The sequence below is a fragment of the Centruroides sculpturatus genome, unplaced genomic scaffold (genome assembly GCF_000671375.1).
Source record: "Centruroides sculpturatus isolate CEXI.00-Female unplaced genomic scaffold, Cexi_2.0 scaffold334, whole genome shotgun sequence".
Taxonomy (NCBI): domain Eukaryota; kingdom Metazoa; phylum Arthropoda; class Arachnida; order Scorpiones; family Buthidae; genus Centruroides; species Centruroides sculpturatus.
The window spans coordinates 347,609-367,930 of NW_019384688.1; the positions used below are offsets into that span (position 1 = coordinate 347,609).

General features: G+C 28.4%; 1 protein-coding gene across 1 annotated transcript in view; it reads left to right on the top strand.

Annotated features, from left to right (window-relative positions):
- Positions 1-19,599, top strand: part of LOC111627105 (protein FAM172A-like) — a 45,038-nt gene extending 25,439 nt beyond the window's left edge. The window contains exons 5-11 of the mRNA XM_023370662.1: positions 5,224-5,289; positions 10,352-10,479; positions 10,574-10,712; positions 14,697-14,816; positions 14,889-15,005; positions 19,057-19,141; positions 19,225-19,599. Of these exons, the coding sequence (XP_023226430.1) occupies positions 5,224-5,289; positions 10,352-10,479; positions 10,574-10,712; positions 14,697-14,816; positions 14,889-15,005; positions 19,057-19,141; positions 19,225-19,337 (768 nt within the window). The 3' untranslated portion in view covers positions 19,338-19,599. The remainder of the gene's footprint in view (positions 1-5,223; positions 5,290-10,351; positions 10,480-10,573; positions 10,713-14,696; positions 14,817-14,888; positions 15,006-19,056; positions 19,142-19,224) is intronic.
- Positions 19,600-20,322: the final 723 nt, after the last annotated feature.

Below are 20,322 nucleotides of genomic sequence, written 5' to 3' on the forward strand. Positions count from 1 at the left end.
AGTCGAGGAGAGGGAGGACACCGAGACGACGGTTGAAGAAGAAGACGCGTGAAAAGACGAAAGACGAGAAAGAAGTCCTACATTTGTTCTTTTTATAATACTCACAATATATTTTTATGTAATTTGTATTCCTTCAAACGTTCCTGTTATCCACATCTTTCTTGTTTCAATTAAAGTTTTTCAAAAGACAAAGAAAAGTCTCACATATATAACATTTTGGCTATTTCTGGCTCTTTTATATCATTATTTGGCTATTCTCAATAATTAAAATATTGAGAAGTCATAAAAAATTATGATTAGAATGGAGTATTGTTCCAAGGCAAGGTGATCAGTGATGGTAAACCTGTGAACTGTACAACAATTTCAAGATACCTGCATTAGAAGTTTAGAAAATATTAGGTTTTTATAAATTATAAAAAGAATATTTGATAGATTTCAAAACTTTCTATTAGTTATGTGGTGTGAAACAGGATCCTGCAGCTATCATGGGATCTTAAAGCCCACTAATTATGAGTCTCAGTAAAAGTATCATCAAATAAGTAATATATTTTCCATTAAATACATATTTATTATTATAATCATATTATTATTTTCTTTTCACTTATATAGACTTTATTGTTATTTTTCTGATAGAGATTAAAAAGTTAAATAAAGTAAAATTTGAAAGCAATTTTTATTTTTTAATTACTCAAATTAAATATTTGATTTGTAATTTGGAGTTACTAAATTTCAAATTCTATTTTGACCCACCTTTGAAAAAGATTTTCCATTGCTGATATATATAATATTACAAGTGCAATCCAACTTACATATTACAAAATTCTATATGAATTTCTTGTTTAAAGAAATTTTTCTATAGAATGTTGAAATACATTTTTTTTTTTTTTTTTACATTTAAAAATTAAGTTTTATTAAATTTAAATTTTATGTTTAAATTTAATGAATTTATATAATACAAATATACTTTTTACACACATAATAAAGTATTTTGCTAAAATACATAGTAAAATGCCTTATATATCTCCTAATTAGGCAATATGATATAAGGCATTAATAGTTTCGTGTGTGATAACCCTTTCATTAAAATAACTTATTATGTATGTGTAAAAAGTATATTTGTATTATATATTATAAAAAATCCAGCAACAAGTTGCTTAAGTTTTTTAGCAACATTTGATGGTGCAGCACATCTGTTATGATATTTATTATTAAAAACTTTTTATATTTTTAACTATTACAAAATGGCAAAAAGCTTAATTTTGAGGTTAGTGATGGGTTTTATAAAAAAATTGTAAATGTTAATAATAAGTAAAATCATCTTTAGGTCTAACTGTATTGGAGATACACATGACATCCTTTATCTCTCACCACCTCAACCTTTAATTATCTAAATTTAATAGCATCAATCCCCTAATAAACAAATCTCCCTGCAAAATTTCAAAAATTTTCAACAAATTGCACAGGAGTTATTAAGTTTCAAAGAGGGTGAGCATAATCATGCCCCCCACACATCCATCCATACAGAAAATTCCCCAATTTTTTTGCATTTCTCAATGTTTCAAGGTCTGAGTCCAAAAATGTAAAAATCTTGGGGGTCAATTTTTGACTGACTGCTGTTTTTGCTCTGTTATTTATAACAGTCAGGAAAGTAAAAAGGGATTAAAAGCTAATTGATATTAATGAATTTAATTGCTTTATAATAAAGTTTTGAAAGCAAGGTGGGTTGAAAACATTTTATTTTTAGTATTGATAAACATTGAAATTGGTTAAAATGCTGACTCATTTATACAACTCACAAATATTATTCTGTATTACATTTGACATCAAAACATCTGTATCTGAGGATAGTTTCAATTAATGACTTTTTGATATGTTCAAAACTGTAAGAAGACATTTCTATCAGCAAGTAAATATTTTGGATGATATTTCTGTTTACTTAAATTAAGTTATAATTATATGCTAAAAGTAAAATAACTTTTCTTTATTTATCCTTCTGAAATAGAAAACAGAACAAATGCACAACCTAATGGAATGACTTTATTAAAAGTCATTCCACTAGGTTGTGCATTTGTTCTGTTTTCTGTTTCAGAAGGATAAATAAAGAAAGGAATCATTAACAGAATAGTTCATTAACAGAGCTCCTCAATTAGGAGTTAAAAAAAATCTTTCAGTAAAAAATGCAGACAGATTACTGATTATTTTTCAACATAAATATAAGAGTACAATGCTTATTAATTCAGTCATAACATTTTTTTCTCAATTTCAATAAAAATATTATACCATCTGCTCGATTATTTTGTGTAAAATGCATATAAAGTGCTTTATTTTGTTATTAATATGATTACAAGATTATTTTCTTGGAGAGAAAATCATTAAATAGAAAATGCACTATCAGTGCATTTCCTATTTAATGATTTTCAAAATCTTTCAGAGACAATTTATTATATAGAAATTCAACTGTGTACATTATATTGGAATCAGTTACAGTGGCATCCAGTATGCCAGCAAACCCGATAAGCCAGCATCTTTGGGAGGAGTATCAATTCACTGGGTATTCATTTGTATTTATACATAACTAGGTGCCAGTTAATTAAAACTAAAACTAAAAATAGTAATTAAATTTTAAAATATTTAAATTTAAAATTAAATTTAAATTTAACAGAAACTATAACTAAAATAAAATTAAAATTAATTAATTAATTATAGGTAGCCCTCGGTTTACACCAGCTCAATTTATGCTGATTCACAATAACGTCGCTGCACAATTTGCTGTTTTGTGGTGTAATTCCCTGATTTTCCCTATGCTAGACTGATGAATGTATCCCGTAACAGTTCATTCAGGAAAACACCTTACGACACAGTAGCACTTCCAGTTATCACAAACTATTGTTAGTGAGACAAATCTACTTCTCGTTGGCTAGATGATATCTACTTCTTGTCAGTCAGAAGATATCTATCTCTCCTTAGCCACCTTCAATTTTCCTGCTCAAACTGACCTTATATATGCGCTATGGCGACCAGTGGTCGACCAATCAGTGTCTTCACTCCTCTGTAGCTCTACATCGGGTTAACATATCCTTTCAACTATGGAAAGTTTGACAGATGAACTTTGTGAGTTAGACAATGATTGGGACGAAGTGCAAATATAAAAAGGAGCATCATCGCATCTATTCAACCATATTCTGAAATTCTTAATGAAAGAAAACAAAAACTTAAACAATTAAAGATGGAAAGATGGAAAAATGTACAAGATCCAAAACTAAAATTTTTTAATAAAAACATTTCACTTTATTTTATGATAAAATACGTTTTAAAAATTAAATTTATATGTATTTCGTATTATATTGTATTAATAAACAAAATTTTTTGCTTATTTTTCACTTATGTAGAACCTAACCCTATACCTCACTGTAAATATGGGTTTATTTTATGCTGATTTGATTTGCACTGGCTTTTGTAGGAACAGAACTGCAGCATAAACCGAGGGCTACCTGTAATTATAATTAAAATCAAATCAATTGAAACAATATTTCAGAAAATGTGGATAAACTACTTGTTGTCCATCTTGATTAATTTGGTATATTTCATCCAGGCAGTCGGAGTTGAGTTTCATAGCAATTCTTTGTACAAGTGTTAGTTTCAGTTTTAGTTGGTGATGATGGAACATTTTGCTTTTATATGTAAAATATATAGAATATAGAGTAGATATAGATAAAAGTGTACAAAATACAAGTAAGATTCTAGTTAGTGTTCTTGTTTCAAAATAATCAAAGTTAGGAATAATTGAAAAAATTGAAGTGGTATGTTAAACAATCATAAAAAGCAGATTTGTAGTTTTACATGCAAAGATATGTAAAATTATGTCATGGGAATTGAAAAATCTGGAAAGAAATTCTATCATTTGATAAGTCAGTATGTTCAATAACTCAGCACTGCATCGGTTCTGATGATGCCAGGTTAATGGAATGTCACTGTACTTTACATATATACTAAAATACAATATGGTGACAATACACTTAAACAGTGTATTGAACTATGATGCTTAATATTTTTACTTAATAAGTATTATATTTTGTTAAAAGATTTATGAAAAATGTGTATTAGTCAACCATGTTCAAAGAATTAAAAATCATACTGGGAGTATTGCAATCTTTATATAGAATTGATTTTTAAAATAACAAACAAACATAGACTATCTGAAAAATGATGTCTTCACTCATTCTTTTTCACACTTCTTTTTTAAATGTAGACTTGCTTTTATTTTTGTTTATTTAATTTATTACGAATTCACTTGAACATTATAAAGAATATGAAATTAGAATGTAATCCTGATGAAAAGAGCTGTAAAAAACTGTTAGTTCCATTTCATTTTTTGAGTGATAATGAGTAAGACTTCAGTAATAGTTAAACGTGAAAAAATTTATGAGTTATTGTTAATATAGAGTATGTTTATTGCCCAATACAATATTACATTTAACATTTCATTATAGTAATGTGCCATTAGCAAATGCAACCAATTGTTTGAAACTGAAAATAAATTTTTAATACATTACTTTCATTCATTGTAAATATGGAAAGACGGGTTGAGGACAGAATATATATATATAATAAATAAATAAATAAATAAATTATATTAATAATTAATATTGTAAGTGTATAGAATTTTTTTGGTTAATTTGTGCAGATATTAAAGTTCTATAATATTTATTTTGCCCATATGATTATTTGATTCTAGTTTTAGTTTTTTTTTCTTTTTGTAATTTTAAACATAACATCTTTTTCATGTCTAATCTTCATAAATGTATCTAAATCTTATTCATTGTTTACAATTTGAAAGACTAAATACAAATTATAATGCTAGTCTTTCAAAAATTTTTTATTTAATTTATTCTTGTATTAAATATTTCATATATTACACAAAACATTGATTAGTAAAAAAATTAATTAAATAAAAATTTTAAAGCAAATTCACATAAATTTTGGTTCATTAAATTTATATGTTAAATGAATAGGTCTTTTTTTCCTATTTTATCATCAAAAGATATGTTATTGTTGTGCTTCAAAGTTAGTTTTTAGGGAAAGTAATATATATATATAGTTTATATACAGTATAATGATATATATCATATTTTAGTAAAATACATTGTTACAAGAAAAATGAATTATAAATTTATTGAAAATAATGGTTTCTTTTACTTTTGTTTAAAATATATTTTATTTCAGTTGGTAACAGACTATGTATATGAACTACTGATTAATGACACAGGATTGGTAAAAAAATATATACCAGTAAGTATTTTTTTACTTAACATATTTCCAACTGGTTGAACTGAAGACTGCAGTGCATCAAACAATATTAATCATAATTTACATATTATTGAATGAAGTTAACAAAAATGATATACTTATCACAGCAGGATTTTAGAAGAATGCTAATATTTTTGACCCTGTTAGTGGGTCATTCCCAGGTGTCAAAAGTCAGATGATTCATTAACAGGATCTAAAACATTAGCATTCTTTTAGAATTCCACTGTAATTATTATTTGTATTATGGCTCTAAGATTGTGATTTAATATCAGACTTATACCGAGGCAAGGAGACATACATAGAGACAGTTGTAATAAGTCTGATATTAAACAGCAATCTTAGAGCCATAATACAAATAATATTGAACAATCAGACAAGATGCAGTTCCAAAACAATTTGAAGAAAATGATAAGTGTTGTAATTAGTCCAATAAAGTTAACTAAAAATGAAAAAAGTTATTTGGTTATAATATTTCTCTTCTCAGTCTGTAATAATGGTTTTATGTACCACTAGCAGACCCCGCCACGCGTTGTTGTGGCTCAAAATGTATCTATTATAAATGTATAACACTTCCCCCCTGGGAGAAAATTTTTCGAAAAATTTATTCTTAGTGTACATTCTCTTGACGTACTCTATTAAAATGCAATCAAAAACGCAAAAAATCGCATCTAAAATAGTATAATAGAAGTGAAGTTCTTCACAGTAAGCCTTAATCCTGTCCCTCTCCCCCGGGGGGAATATCGAAAAATCCCTTCTTAGTGTACATTCTGTTGACGTACTCTATTAAAACGCAATCAAAAACGCAAAAAACCGCATCTAAAATAGTATAATAGAAGTGAAGTTCTTCACAGTAAGCCTTAATCCTGTCCCTCTCCCCCCAATGGGGTAATTTCGACATGTATTCGACAGCCTATGTCCACCCTGAGGTTCCATTCTAAATATTGGTGAAAGAATTTTTGAAATCGGATGAGTAGTTTTGGAGATTACCTGCTGCATACAAACTAACATACAAACATTACCTCTTTATTATATTAGTATAGATTTATATCTTCTGCTTTATATTTGTCTTGTAGTTATTGCTTTTTGTTAAATTATGCATATATAAGCACATATGTAAATACAGTTGTGCATTTACATTATATTTTTGAAGTGAAAAGAATCATAACAGTTTATGTCCACAAGAGCTAGAATTTCAAATTAGTTTAAACAAAAGCTTGCTTTAAATATCTAAATGGACTGTAATATAATCTATTAAGAATGATATGGAATTATTGTAGTATAATCTGACAATAAGTAAATATTAAATGCTATATTTCAGAATAAAAGTAATATTTGTTTAAAATAATTTAAAATTTTATTGATGATAATGTAAAATTGCTATTTATTGGTATTAAAGTAATAAAAATAAATGAAAGTAAATAGTAATATATTATTAAGAAACTAATAAAAAATAAAAATAGAGGCGATAAAGTGTACAATTAACAAAATAGAAAACTTTCATAAACTATGAAAACATTTCATTAAGATTTTTATTTAATATTAACATTGTACAAATTATGTGAATTTTCTCTGGTCTAATTTTTAACTTTTTAAGCAAATTTGTAAAGGTAAAATATCAAAATATTGCAATAATTAAGTTTTTTTGGAGGTAAGCACAGAATTAAATTTTTTATTTGCATAAGATGAAATTTTATATTGTGACATATTTAACAGCATTAAGACAATATAAAGTAAGCTTGACAGTTTATTTTAATTTGCTGTGTAAATCAGATTTTGATGATTATGTTGTTGCAAAAAAATTGAATTGGTTTATTTAAAATTTAAATAAACTATTTCAATATTGATTTTTTTTAATGTGAAAATAGACTTTGAAATATTGTAATTTATATAACAGAAAATAAAACTGAGAAGTGTAAAGCATGTAAAAATTTTATATTATTCTTATGGAAACATTATTAAGCTTAAATTACGTAAAGATATTAAAATATATATGTATATGTATACACATACTTTATAAATACATGTTATATTGAAGAATATAAAGTCCTATTTTTGCTATATTTTCTATTATATTAATTTAAGAGGTAAAATTATGAATATGATAAGATGTGACATATTATGAGCTGACTGCAATGATGATGCAATTCAGAGAAAAAGAAAATATCAACAGCTATCAAATATTAGATTTTTAGAAAATAAATAAACTTTTTCAAATTTTAGATATCAAAATTCATTTGATGTGGCATTTTTCAATTATAATGAATGCAATTGTAGGCATACAATACCTTAAACATAATAAAGTTATTTGACATTCTTTAAAATATGGGGTTGAAACAAAAGTTTGTTCAGGTATTTATATAATTGCTCGTTTGTATCACCTCTGTCGTTCTTATCAAGTTTTAACTGGTGGGCATTGCGAATATTTGCATATTTAATATGTAAGTCTAGTTACAGTTATTTTTTAAAATTCTGTTATCTTTTAAGAAAAACAATATTAAAATGGAAGATAAGAAGGTGCATTCTCAACATCTCTCACTATTATTTCTGAAAAGGGAAAAAAATGCAACAAAAACTCAAAAGAATATATGGAGAGGATGCAGTTACTGATTGAACATGTAAGAAATGGTTTACAAAATTTAGGGTAGGCAATTTTTCTCGTGAAGAAGCACCTCAGTCAGGATGGCCCTCAACTATAAAAAATGAGTCCATAGTGGCTTTATTCCAAAATGATCAGCCTAGAACAATATGAGAGATAGCTGCCAACACTTTAAAAATATCCTAAGCATTTGCTGTCAATAATTTGGCTAGCCTTGGATACACTTCCTGTTATGATGTTAGTTTCCCTATCAGTTACTTATTCAATGTATTTCTATTTGTTATTCACTTTTTAAGTGTATTTATGATGACCCATTTTTAAAGCTATTAATAATAGGCGATTAAAAATGGATTGTATACAACAATATTCAACACAAAATCTTGGGGTAAGCCAGGTGATCTGCCAATGCCACAATCTAAAGCTGGTTTGCATCCCAGAAAAGTAATGATTTCAGTTTGGTGGGATTGGAAAGGGATTCTTTATGAGCTTTTTATCCAACCAAAACAGTTAATTCAATAAATATTATCTCCAACTGGTTGAACTGAAGACTGCAGTGCATCAAAAACATTTGGAAATTGCAAATTGATGGGGTGTTGTATTCCATCATGATAATACAAGGCTGCACATATCATTGAATGTATTGCAAAAACTTCTAGACTTTAACTGGAATGTTTTGAGTCACCCTGCATATTCTTTGGATATTGCTTCCTCAGACTATCATCTTTTTCATTCGTTGCAAAATAATTTAAGTGGTATTGAATTTCAATCTTTAGAAGGTATCAAAAAACACATTGATAATTTCTTCAATCAGAAATCCATCCAATTCTACACAGATGGAATTATGAAATTACCCATCAGATCACGTAAGATTATCAAACAGAAGGGTGAATACATTGCAGATTAAAGGTTTTTATTTATTTCAAAACAGTGTATTTTATTTCTTTCTAAAAACCAAATAAACTTTTGGTTCAACCATATATATACTGAATATTAATCAAATGTTTGGCAAATCAAATTTATATAATGCATATATTGGAAAAATTAAAAGTTTTTGATATATTTGATATGCTAGTGAAGATCTGAGTGAAGTTCTTTCCCAACCTCCGTCTCATTGAATTGGTTTCCATGTGTATCACGATTCGATCTAGTGATCCAGGTTTAATGGAAAGCACACCTCCACACTCAAATTGATAATATTTACAGTTTATTTACAGATTCTATATGCAGAAAGTACAAGTTCGAAAACATAATATATATACAGGATAACAATGCGTGGTGACTCGCATACTAGATTGGTTTCCAGGAACTGTTAAACTTTGGAGAGGCCTCTGTCAACTTGTGGAGTTGGCTCAACTGCACGGTCAATCCAGTCTCCACACTAACCTGTCCCTGAGATGAGAACACTCTCTCTACGCTCCGCGGGATTCCTAAGTGTCTGAGACTACTGTGTACCAGTCTCTTGCCCTTCTCTCCTCTCTCTCTCATTTGCCCCTCAATTTAAGGCTTTTTTGGATGGGGACTTCCGACAAATCACAACCCCTTCTTGCCCAAACAGTTTATGCTCGGGTCCGCCATCATCTGACGAGAGTGGAGCTTACATAAACGTCCTTCACTCATTTACATTCAGTTGTTTACCATATGGCAAATGGTCTAATGTCTGACTACAGGTGGGTCCAATTGACAAAGTCAGCACTTCCTTTGTTTTCTCTCTGTTTACAAGTCAACACCTTACAAGTGGTTACTACCCGACTGCACGTGGACCCAATTGACAAGGTCGTGTCTCTTTTGTTCCCTCTCTGCTAAAAGGTCAATACTTTACAATGCTATTTTGTTTTTTTAAAAACAGATTACAGTAAAAACATTTTTGTGAAATAAAATATATTTAATAGAAACATTTGTATTTGTTATATGTAGAAACTTTTTCTATTGCTGATATGATTTGGTCTTTATTTGCAGCAGCAGAGTTTCATATGATTTTTCAGAATTTTTATTCTTTAGCAAAGCAGAGTTCTTTTGTGGAAATCAAGCAATGAACCTAATCTGAAATAACATCTTGATGTCTATTTTGGCGTACATAAATCCACTTTCAATATTCTCCATGCTATTTGTAATTGAACTGTTCATCAGATCAATGGCAATATTTTTCTTAGGATATCTTTTAATAGGATAAGAAAAATCCTATCTATGACTATTCTGTATAAAATTATATTCTTATTATAAAATCAACACTTTTATTTTTTATTTTATCAATATCAGAGTATTCACAAAATCTGCTAATCTTCACTTTATAGTTTCCAAAACATTAATCTGAATTAGTTGTACTTAAAATATTAAGTTAGTATATTATAAGTATTTTATTTTATTCAATTAATATAGAAAAAATATGCTACACAATGAAAAATGGTATAATATAAGTATATGAAAGATATTTATATAAATTTGTGCTAGTTTGATGCTTCCTCTGATGAACCTCAGACCTTTGTATTCATGAGCAATGACGTAGTAAAAAATCAAGATAAATTATTAGTATTAATACATGGCAGTGGAGTTGTGAGAGCAGGACAGTGGGCACGCAGGTCAGTAAAATGATTTTATCTTATTAATTTTTTTAAATGAAAAAATTAGTGATTTATATTATCTTATTAACTGATTTAAAATTTATTTTATCAGATTAATTATCAATGATTGTTTGGATAGTGGAACACAATTGCCATTTATTAAAAGAGCACAAGGTTTAGGTTTCAGTGTGGTTGTTTTGAATACAAATGATAATTATAAGGAAATAAACAATCAAAAAGTTTATATCAGAGTAAGTTTTAGTTATTTTTATATATAAAAATAATATTTTATTTGAATTATAATCAGTAATATAATATTTTAGATTTATTTTAAGATAAAACATTTTCCTTAAAATTTTCTTTAGGATTTTGAACAAATATTGAGAAAACAGGATTATTATTGTTTAATTTGGAATATAAAAATTATCAATATTGAATCTTGGGTGAATGTTAACAGATAAAAACATTGAATAAAATGACTATATAGAAATGAATCAATAGAATTGAACATCATTTCTGTTTTGAATTAAATAAGTGAAAGAATACATTAGTTTATCTAATTGAAATATTTCAGTTTATGTGAAATTAAAATATATTGCACAGTAAAAAATCAAAATCAAATATAATATAACTTCTATAAATTCTTGTACTATTAACAAAATAAAACACCACATTTTAAAATAAACATCTTTTGAAGCTAAATACTTCTTCCAGTGTTTGTATCACTTATTGAAACAGTTTTGCAGTCCATTCTGCATTACCTTCTCAAGTGCAATCATTGCAACACTTTTCACTACTTTTGCTGATTTGAATTCTTGAGCAGAACTTCCATTTTGGTGACAATATGAAGTAAGACTGGTTGAGTAAGGAGACTATGAAAATATAGGCATCTGGAATTTCTCCAAATATTTACCAATTAGGAAAGTGCTGGGGCATTGTCTTGATGAAAAACCCAGTTTTTTGCTTGCCAGGTATGAGGTTTTTTGTCTTACTGCATCATGGTCATGATCAAAATATGAATATAGGGCTTTTTTAATGGGTCCTACCATCAGTAACAAAGTTATAATGCATCATTATGCAGAAAAATGTTGCATAATAATAACCGCACTTATCAAAGGTATAATCTGCTTAGAAATAACTTCAATGTCTAATTTGGTAGCTAATATTGCACACTGGTATACTTCAATCAAATGAAAGTTTAATTTGTTGACATTCGACAAAAATGCTTTATGAAATTCTTGAATCCAATGTGTTTTATGAAAATCAGATTCAACAGATTTAATGACATATATGACAAATAGTTGGGTAAGAAGTAAGTCATAACGCAACATGTCTTTCATATAAAAAAAAGCCACAAGCACTACTTCCTCCTTAGTTCTGCCAAGATGAAATTTTTTTGCCTCAGTGAAGGTGCTGATTTCTATATCAGTGAGATTTATTTGCTCTGCAGGTCATACAAGAAATGTCAAGTTTTATCACCAGTAATCCCAATTGGTCTATCTGGATCCTTACTAAATGCATCAATCAGTTGTCTATTGATGAGTGCATGTTTTTCATATTGCTCACCTGTTAACTTTCTCAGAGAATGCATTTTCAAGTCACTGTCAAAAATGGCATATAAGTTACATCATTATGTAAATTCCTAAAATGTTGATCAGATCACTTATTTGATTGTCAGTTGTCTCCTTAATTCTTTCATAAACTCAGGAAATCATTTCTTTGTTTCTTGCTGAAGCTGACCCAGCTGGATGTTGATTTACAGTCTTCTTTAAAGCACTTATGCTATTCATACATTTATAAGCACAAAATAGTTTCATTACTATATACATTATCAAAATATTTAATTTCCTTAACAAATTTTTACCAAGTTTGGTGATGAGTTTAATGGTTGAGATTGTGATATAACCACCAGATTTTTTTAAACCAGTGTGTATTTTTTACAGAGGTGTAGCCTCAAGAGACTTATAGAGATGACCTTTTATTCAACTTTTATTCAGTAAAAGTTCATATCTGTAAGTGAAGATTGAGTGTTTCTTGGTTTGTCACTGGTGTCGTGTAACAATGGATTAAGAAGATAAATATTTTGAATTTATATTTTAACTAGCTGCAAGGACCCGCTTCGCTGGGTTTTTATTTGTTCGTACATTTGTATGTAATATAGTTTTTTTTATATATATATATATATGTACAGATTTTTGTATTTTTAATCTGTAAATTACTGTTGGCCATTTTTTATGAATTTAATGGTTTATTCTCTATTTGTGAAGTGTCGTTTCAGAGTTATGATGGAGCACACCTACATACTCCAATACTTTGACATTTGTGTTCTAATCCACCCAAATATAAACATCTACAGTGTTTAACAAGGACCAAAATGTTTAAGAAAGCACACATGCATTTGAACATTTTCTTAATGTTCAATAATGGCAACTATTACTAGGCAGCATCAAAATCTTGTTTTATTTTTGACTTTACTAAGCATATTTTTCTGTGAACAAAATATAAATAATTTTTATGTAAAATTTTCTTTATTCTAAAATTATAATTATTAAATTATTCATAAAAGTAATTAAATGAAAAATTACAATCAGTGATGTATTCAGTCAGTCTAATGATGTTATTGTCTACTAGTCTAGTCTTTAGCTTTCTTCATCCAATAAAGTAAACTGTTTGAACTGATATGTTTCCAATTGGAATGATTATATATGAAATTCCTATGGAAATTATAAATATTCACATTTTAACAAGCTGTATTGTTGTCCAAGCCTGATGTATTGTTGCAAATAAAGAACATGAGATGAATTCTCATAAGAAGCATTTTATTTAATTTAACAAAATAACAAGTTAAATGTTCAAACAACTCAAACTAACTAAGATATACCAAGTTATTAAGTAAACTTTTTGAGGTTCAGACACTAGAAAAACATCAAATGGAGATTGTTGTCTGAAAATTTCTAGAATAGAAAGGTTCCACAAGTGGTCCTTTCATTCAAACAGTTTTTAAAGTGTTGGCATGGCCTTCTCCAATTGGATGAAGGTTCTGGTCAACAAATATGGTTCTGCTTTACAATAATATAGTACAGGGTGTCCCACTCGGGAGTACAACTTTAAAAATGCAAATTACTCGCGAACACGTGAACGTAAAGGTGAGCTGTAAGAACTGAACATACCTGTATTTAGTGGAAAACAATACTTTGACATTTGTGACATTTGACATTTACAAAAGGTGCTGAAAATGTCCTACCCCAACATCTGCACACAAGGAAACACAACACTCCATATTTGAGAATGTCCTCTGCAACATGTCACTATCGATGGCAGCAATTTTACGCTTGATGTTTGCTTTCAGTTGTTCGATAGTCCTGGGGGAGTTAAATTGGGAAATTGAGGTGGCCACAAACCTTTCAAGATCACCCTGTCACCAAAAAACGATCGGATCTCATCCATACTGACATGAGAGGTATGGCACGTTGCCCCATCCTGTTGGAAGTAATCTTCTTGAAGTTTGTAGTTGTCCAGTCATTTCACAAATTCGTCAAATATGGACAAGTATTGGTCAGTGTTCACTGTCTCATCAAAGAAAATTGAACCAATGATCCGAGAACAAGAAATCATGCACCACACTCTGATCTTCATTAAATAAGGAATATTTTGAGCCTTGTTCATGATGATACATGCACGCGTTTGCAAGTAATTCACATTTTTAAAGTTGTACTCCTGAGTGGGACACCCTGTGTTTATCATTATGTTTGCCATATTGAACATGACATTATTTAATAAAAATTTTTATAATTAAATAAATGTTCTTTGCTTTCTCAAAGAAATTTTAGATAGCAAGAATTTTTTCAAGTTAAATATATCCTGAAACATTATTGCTTACATAAATTAATTTTATAAATTTAATGTTGATGAATGAACTATAAAGTTCAAAAGCTACCATAAATCTCTCTTTGTTGGATATAATAACAATATTTATTTATTTTAATGTTTTTTAGCTCATGGACTCTACCTTTAGGATCTATCTTGAATTCAAATAAAACAAAAATTATTTAATGAATTTAATTTTGATGTAAATATATTGTAATATATATAGATATATTCAAAGAAAGAGTATTTTTTAATTAAAAAATGTATAAATAAAATATATTATTTTAAAAATTTTGTAAAATTTAATTTAAATTTAAAATTCCATTTATTTATTTTTTAATTTTTGAAAGTTTTAAATTTTTTCTTAGGGAAGTGAAAATTCTGATAATCATGCTTTATATGTATGGAAAAATATTATTCAGAAGACTCCTGCTAAAAATATTGCTATAATTGCTCATAGTTATGGAGGAGTTGTAACAATGAATTTGGTTAGTTCATTAAAATATTTAAGAGAAATAGATTTAAAAAATGTTATTAATATTATATTTTTTTTCATTTAGCTCAATATGCTTGGTGAATCATTTCAAAACCGCGTATTTGCCATTGCATTGACAGATTCTGTACATAGCCTTAGTCATCAGAAAGTGAATAGTCAAGCCATACAATGGTTGCAAAAGGTAAACATTTAAATTTATAGATGATTTTTAAGTTTATGAACATTTTTCAATTATTTTTTATTTCTGTACATAAACAATTTCAGCACATAATTGATTTTTTTTTACTAGTAAGGCACTAAGAAGGTCTTTTAATCATATCCATTATGGGTTTTGCCAGGCCCACAATGAGGGTGAGGGATGTGGCTTGATATATCCAGGAGGGATCATCCATGAAAAATTTTTGGACTTTTTCCCACCTGCATTTGATCCCAGGTTCCCAGAGGAATAGGCTGACACCATAACCACCTCATCCAGATATGTTGGGCCATATCCCTCAGCACCTGGCTGCCCCACAGAGGCTAAAACCCATAATGGACTTGCTAAAAAGGTCCTCTTGCTCACAGGGCAGAGAGGGTTAAAAAATCTATCTTGGCCATCTGGCTATTGTGCATAATTGATTTATAAATTATATTTTAGTTTTTTATATTTAATTGTATTTAAAGAAATTATTCATTTATATTATTTTCTTTATTGATAAGTTTTGTGATTTATGTGTAACAAATAACACCAATTATGATTCAATTTGTTATTTAGTTTAAAAAATAAGTAAAATTATAAAAGTAGAATTTTATGCATTAATTTGATAGTATTAATTAAATATTTAAGAACAAAGTAAATGTTAAATGAATAAGTAAATTGATAAAATTATCATCAAAGACAAAAACATAGACATGGCATAAGTTTCGGGAAAATGTGTGGAGAAGCAAAAAGTGTAAATTTACTGGATGTTGAAAACTGGTTAAGAGATGTGTACCCTAAATTAAGGGGAAATATGCAGATGAAGACATTTATAATGCAGATGAAACCAGGGTTATTTTACAAATTTTTACAAAACATTTAAATTTAAAAATGAAAAATATGTTGGTGGAAAACTTGCAAAAGATAGGATAACAGCTTTTGTTTGTGCTAATATGACTGGTACAGACAAAAAAAGAAAACTTCTTGTAATAGGAAAATCAAAGAATACAAGATGTTTTAAAACATAAAAACACTACAAGTAAATTACAAAGCCAACAAAAAGTCATGAATGACGTCTGAGATTTTTGAAGAAGAAATTTGGTAAACAAAAGAAGAGAACTTATTGGTAAACGAAAAAAGTTTTACTCCTTGTTGATAATTGCCCAGCACATCCAATTTTAGAAAATTTAAAGAGCATTAAACTTGTATTCCTTCCTCAGAATTGTACTAGCGTACTTCAACCAATGGATCAAAGAATTATAAGAAGCCTTAAATCTCATTTCAGAAAAATTCTTTTACAAAAAATTATTACAAATATGGAAGATAACAATAAAATGGCAATTTCTTTATTAGATGCAGTTGATTTTTTGGAAAAATCTTAGTATAAGGCTAGTTCGCTAATAATAGCAAACTGTTTTCGCCATGCAAAATTGTGTAATAGTCAAACAGCTATTACATTTATGAATGATGACAATAATGAGGACGACGACAACATTCCTCTATCAGAATTAGTTAAAACACTTCAAAGTTCAGAAAACAGCAAATTTTTGTCATCTGCTGCTACTGAATATGAGAGTGTAGATGAAGATTTAATAACATCTGAATTTTATACAGATGCAGATATTGTTGAGCAAATTAAATCTTCCGACAAAAAAAATGTGGATGCAGATGAAACATCAGACAGAGAAAATGCAGTGCTGTCAAATAGGGAAGCACATAATGCAATAATATTGTTGAAAATGTTTTACAGGTCTTGGAAAACTTCATCGAAAATAATGAACAAAGTCTATTATTTAGAAAATGACATTGATAAACAATTTTTAGGTAAAAAATGCCTACAATCTAAAATAACTGACTTTTTTAAAGTGAATATTGTTATTGTGTCTTTTTAATTAGCACACATTAATTTAGATCCAAAATTATTCTCAAAACCAGATTCAAAATTATTCTCAAAACCAGAAATGCCTCCATTATCGAAACTTGAGACAAATAAAAATTTCTTATAAAAGGTCATTTTTGAAATTTTTAATTACATCGTTGTAAACTTAGACATAATAATGTAAATAAAGTAGATTTAAACATTTAGTTTGCACTTTTATACATATGATAATAAATTATTACCATAATAAATACAGTATACTGTATTACCATTAAGAAATACAGTAATTTTATGGTACATTTTATGGTACATATGGTAAATTTTAAATTAAAATGGATTTTATAATAGATCCTTAAACACACTTGGTTTTTTTTTTTTGAGACTGAAATTATGACCCCATAGATAATGACACTCGATTATAACATAAAAAAATTGCCAGTCCCATGGATGACGTTATAATTGAATTAAACTGTATTTGTTTGCAAAATTATGTAGAAGCAAAAACTTCTTAAAACTTAAAATTCTTTTCTGGCAGAGGTTTGTAATTCATTTGATGATAAAACATGTCAATGAAAACAAGTTATGCAGGCCAGATAAATATGCTTGGGAGCTGTAGGTTAGAGACCCCTGTTCTATATAACAAACTATTTGGGAGAACTATGACTAATGTCCAATTCATTGAGAAGCCTGCTAATATATGTAGTTCTAATGTAACATCAAAGTAACACTAAATAAATACCAAAATATCTAATTATAATAGTATTTCGGTATAAATCTGAAATAAATAACATATAATGATTGTATTGAATTGTTTACTCACTAACATGGTCCTAATATAGCAACAAAGGCAAGGTATTGGTAAAGTTTCCAAGAATTCCAGCTTCCAATTTATAATTAAATTAATTATTTTTGATTTAATGCTTAATTTTTTAGACACTGTGATAATTAAAGACATAAAAATCAACTTTATGGGAGGGCAATAACAATGAATGTCATTAACTTATATGACTAAAAATAAGCATAAACAAACTCATTGGATGGTTTTCTCTTGAAATCATGCTGTAACCACACCCACATTCTGTGGAGATATTTATCATGGTAGTAACCAGATCAAAGTGTGATACCCCTGCTTGGACGTCGCCCGGATTAACAAGCTCCGCATTCATGGGTTAGGCAGAGGCTCACGTTCGAAAAATAGGCTGCACTCTCCCTTGGTTACCGATGGCGAAAGCAGTGCCGGCCCAAGCACGGCTACTGCAATGCCCTCAACAGATGTGAGGAATCAACCTAGCCTTGGTGTTTTTGTGGCAATGCATCCACAGACCACAAAGGCTGGAAAACCACGCCAACAGATGAAATGGACATCAGAAATGAACGAGTTTATTATCCATACTTACTAAGCAATCGCAAAACTCGAAACAAACAGGACAGCATATAGACAACAACTACACCATAGATTCACACAATAGTATCCTCATCTCACTGTCACCAAACAAAGGATTGTTGATCAAAAAATAATAATTATACACAACAACCTTATCCCACAAACAACACTTGAACTTATCAAACAACAGGTTGCTGATCAAATACATCAGACAGAAACATGTAACATTATTAATGAAGATCATGTAACCTATCAGGATAATCTAGCAACAAGCATTGATAATAGCACACATACAACAACTATTAGTAATGACAGGCACTTCCTCATCCATCACTGATAACATAGACATAGAATTAGTTAATATGCTCTCACTTATATTTCAGGAAACACTCACTAAATATACAGGTACAGATTCCACACAAAGACCACAAATACCAAAAATCAGCACGTCAAAGGTAGTAGGAAAGGTAGTGCAAGATTTACAGATGCAGATGCAGCTTTCTCGTTTTTGCGAGAAATCAAATATTTTTTAACCCATCTAAAAATTCTCTAATTAGTCTGGAAACAGGGGGACCTAATTCTTGCATTCTTTGAAAAAGGGTAAGATTGACTATAATGTAATAATCTTAATCTTCGCTATCATTACTTTTTGTCCAAGCAACGCCGGGCTCATCTGCTAGTTTATATATATTTGTTATGCTGAAAAATGAATTTAAGTTAAACTATTTTAAGATTAATCATTTAATTATAAGTTGTTTTCAGTAAAACTGCAATTTTTTCTTTTAATTTAGGTGGCTCGTAATTGGGTTTCCAGTTCACAACCATTGGACACTCCACTCAGAACTGACCAGTATGAAGTTCCATGTGTATCTGCTGGTATAATAATTTACTATTTGTTTTTTAAATCAAAATCTTGTTTAGAATATCAAACTTTTGACTAATCAAAGAATTATTTACAGGTGATAAAAGACACGAAATGACGTCTTGGTCAAGTTTTGCATCAATTTTTGAATTCCTAGATCATAAATATCAAAAATCAATCTTAAACAAAGTTAAGAAAACAAAAAATTGAGGCAAAACAGTTGCAAGTTTTTTTTAAAAGCAAATAAATGCACACATTAAAATTTTTAAGGTATTTTTTTAAAAGAGTAATTAGACATTGCCAGAAATATTAAAAGTTTTAAAAGCTTAAATTGTTACTGCTGATAGTTTGTATATTAGATGATAACACTTAGGATCAGATTTTTATATTTTTAACAATTTTAAAAACTGTGATCATTTTATATTTGTTATACTTTATGCATTCCTATGTTTTATGAATTTAAAGAACACATTATAAATATATTTATGTATATATATATTTCTATTTGTTTTAAGAATTTCTCTATTTTATATTTAATGCAAATATTATTAAAATTATAATCAAATAATCAGAAAAAGTATTATATAAAATGTTTCTATTTTACATATTATTTTTTCTGATTATTTGATTAAACATATATATGGTAAAATCTGTCAAAAATGGAGCCTGAATAAAGCAGAAATCTGCCCAAATGGAAAAAAACTTTGAAACAGATCAATTTTCCATGTTCAGTTTTAAGATAAACTAGAAACAGATGTTCTTGTGTATAAAGGACATAATTTAATGTAAATAAAGTGAAAAATTAAGATTACACTTGTAGACAAAATCATATCCAGATATATGTCACTGCACAGCACAAGAAACTGTATTCAAAGAATGAGTTTGAACCTTATCAGAGAAATGAGGGACATAAAGACATGGGGTCTTTGTTAATATTAGTTTTTGCTGGAATTAATCAGGAGTAGAATTGAATAAGAACAAGAATATTCAAATAAGATTCCAATTTTCAAGAACCACATTCTCAAGAACAAGCAATGAATGTAATTTGTTAAAAATGCTGGAAATGTTGATGATATTTGTCAGATCATTTACTTATTACATGATAAAATAACACATTAATCACTCTGTATATTAATAACAGTATATTTAACAATATAAAAAAAGTATGGATGGATACAAGAATGCAAAAATGTGT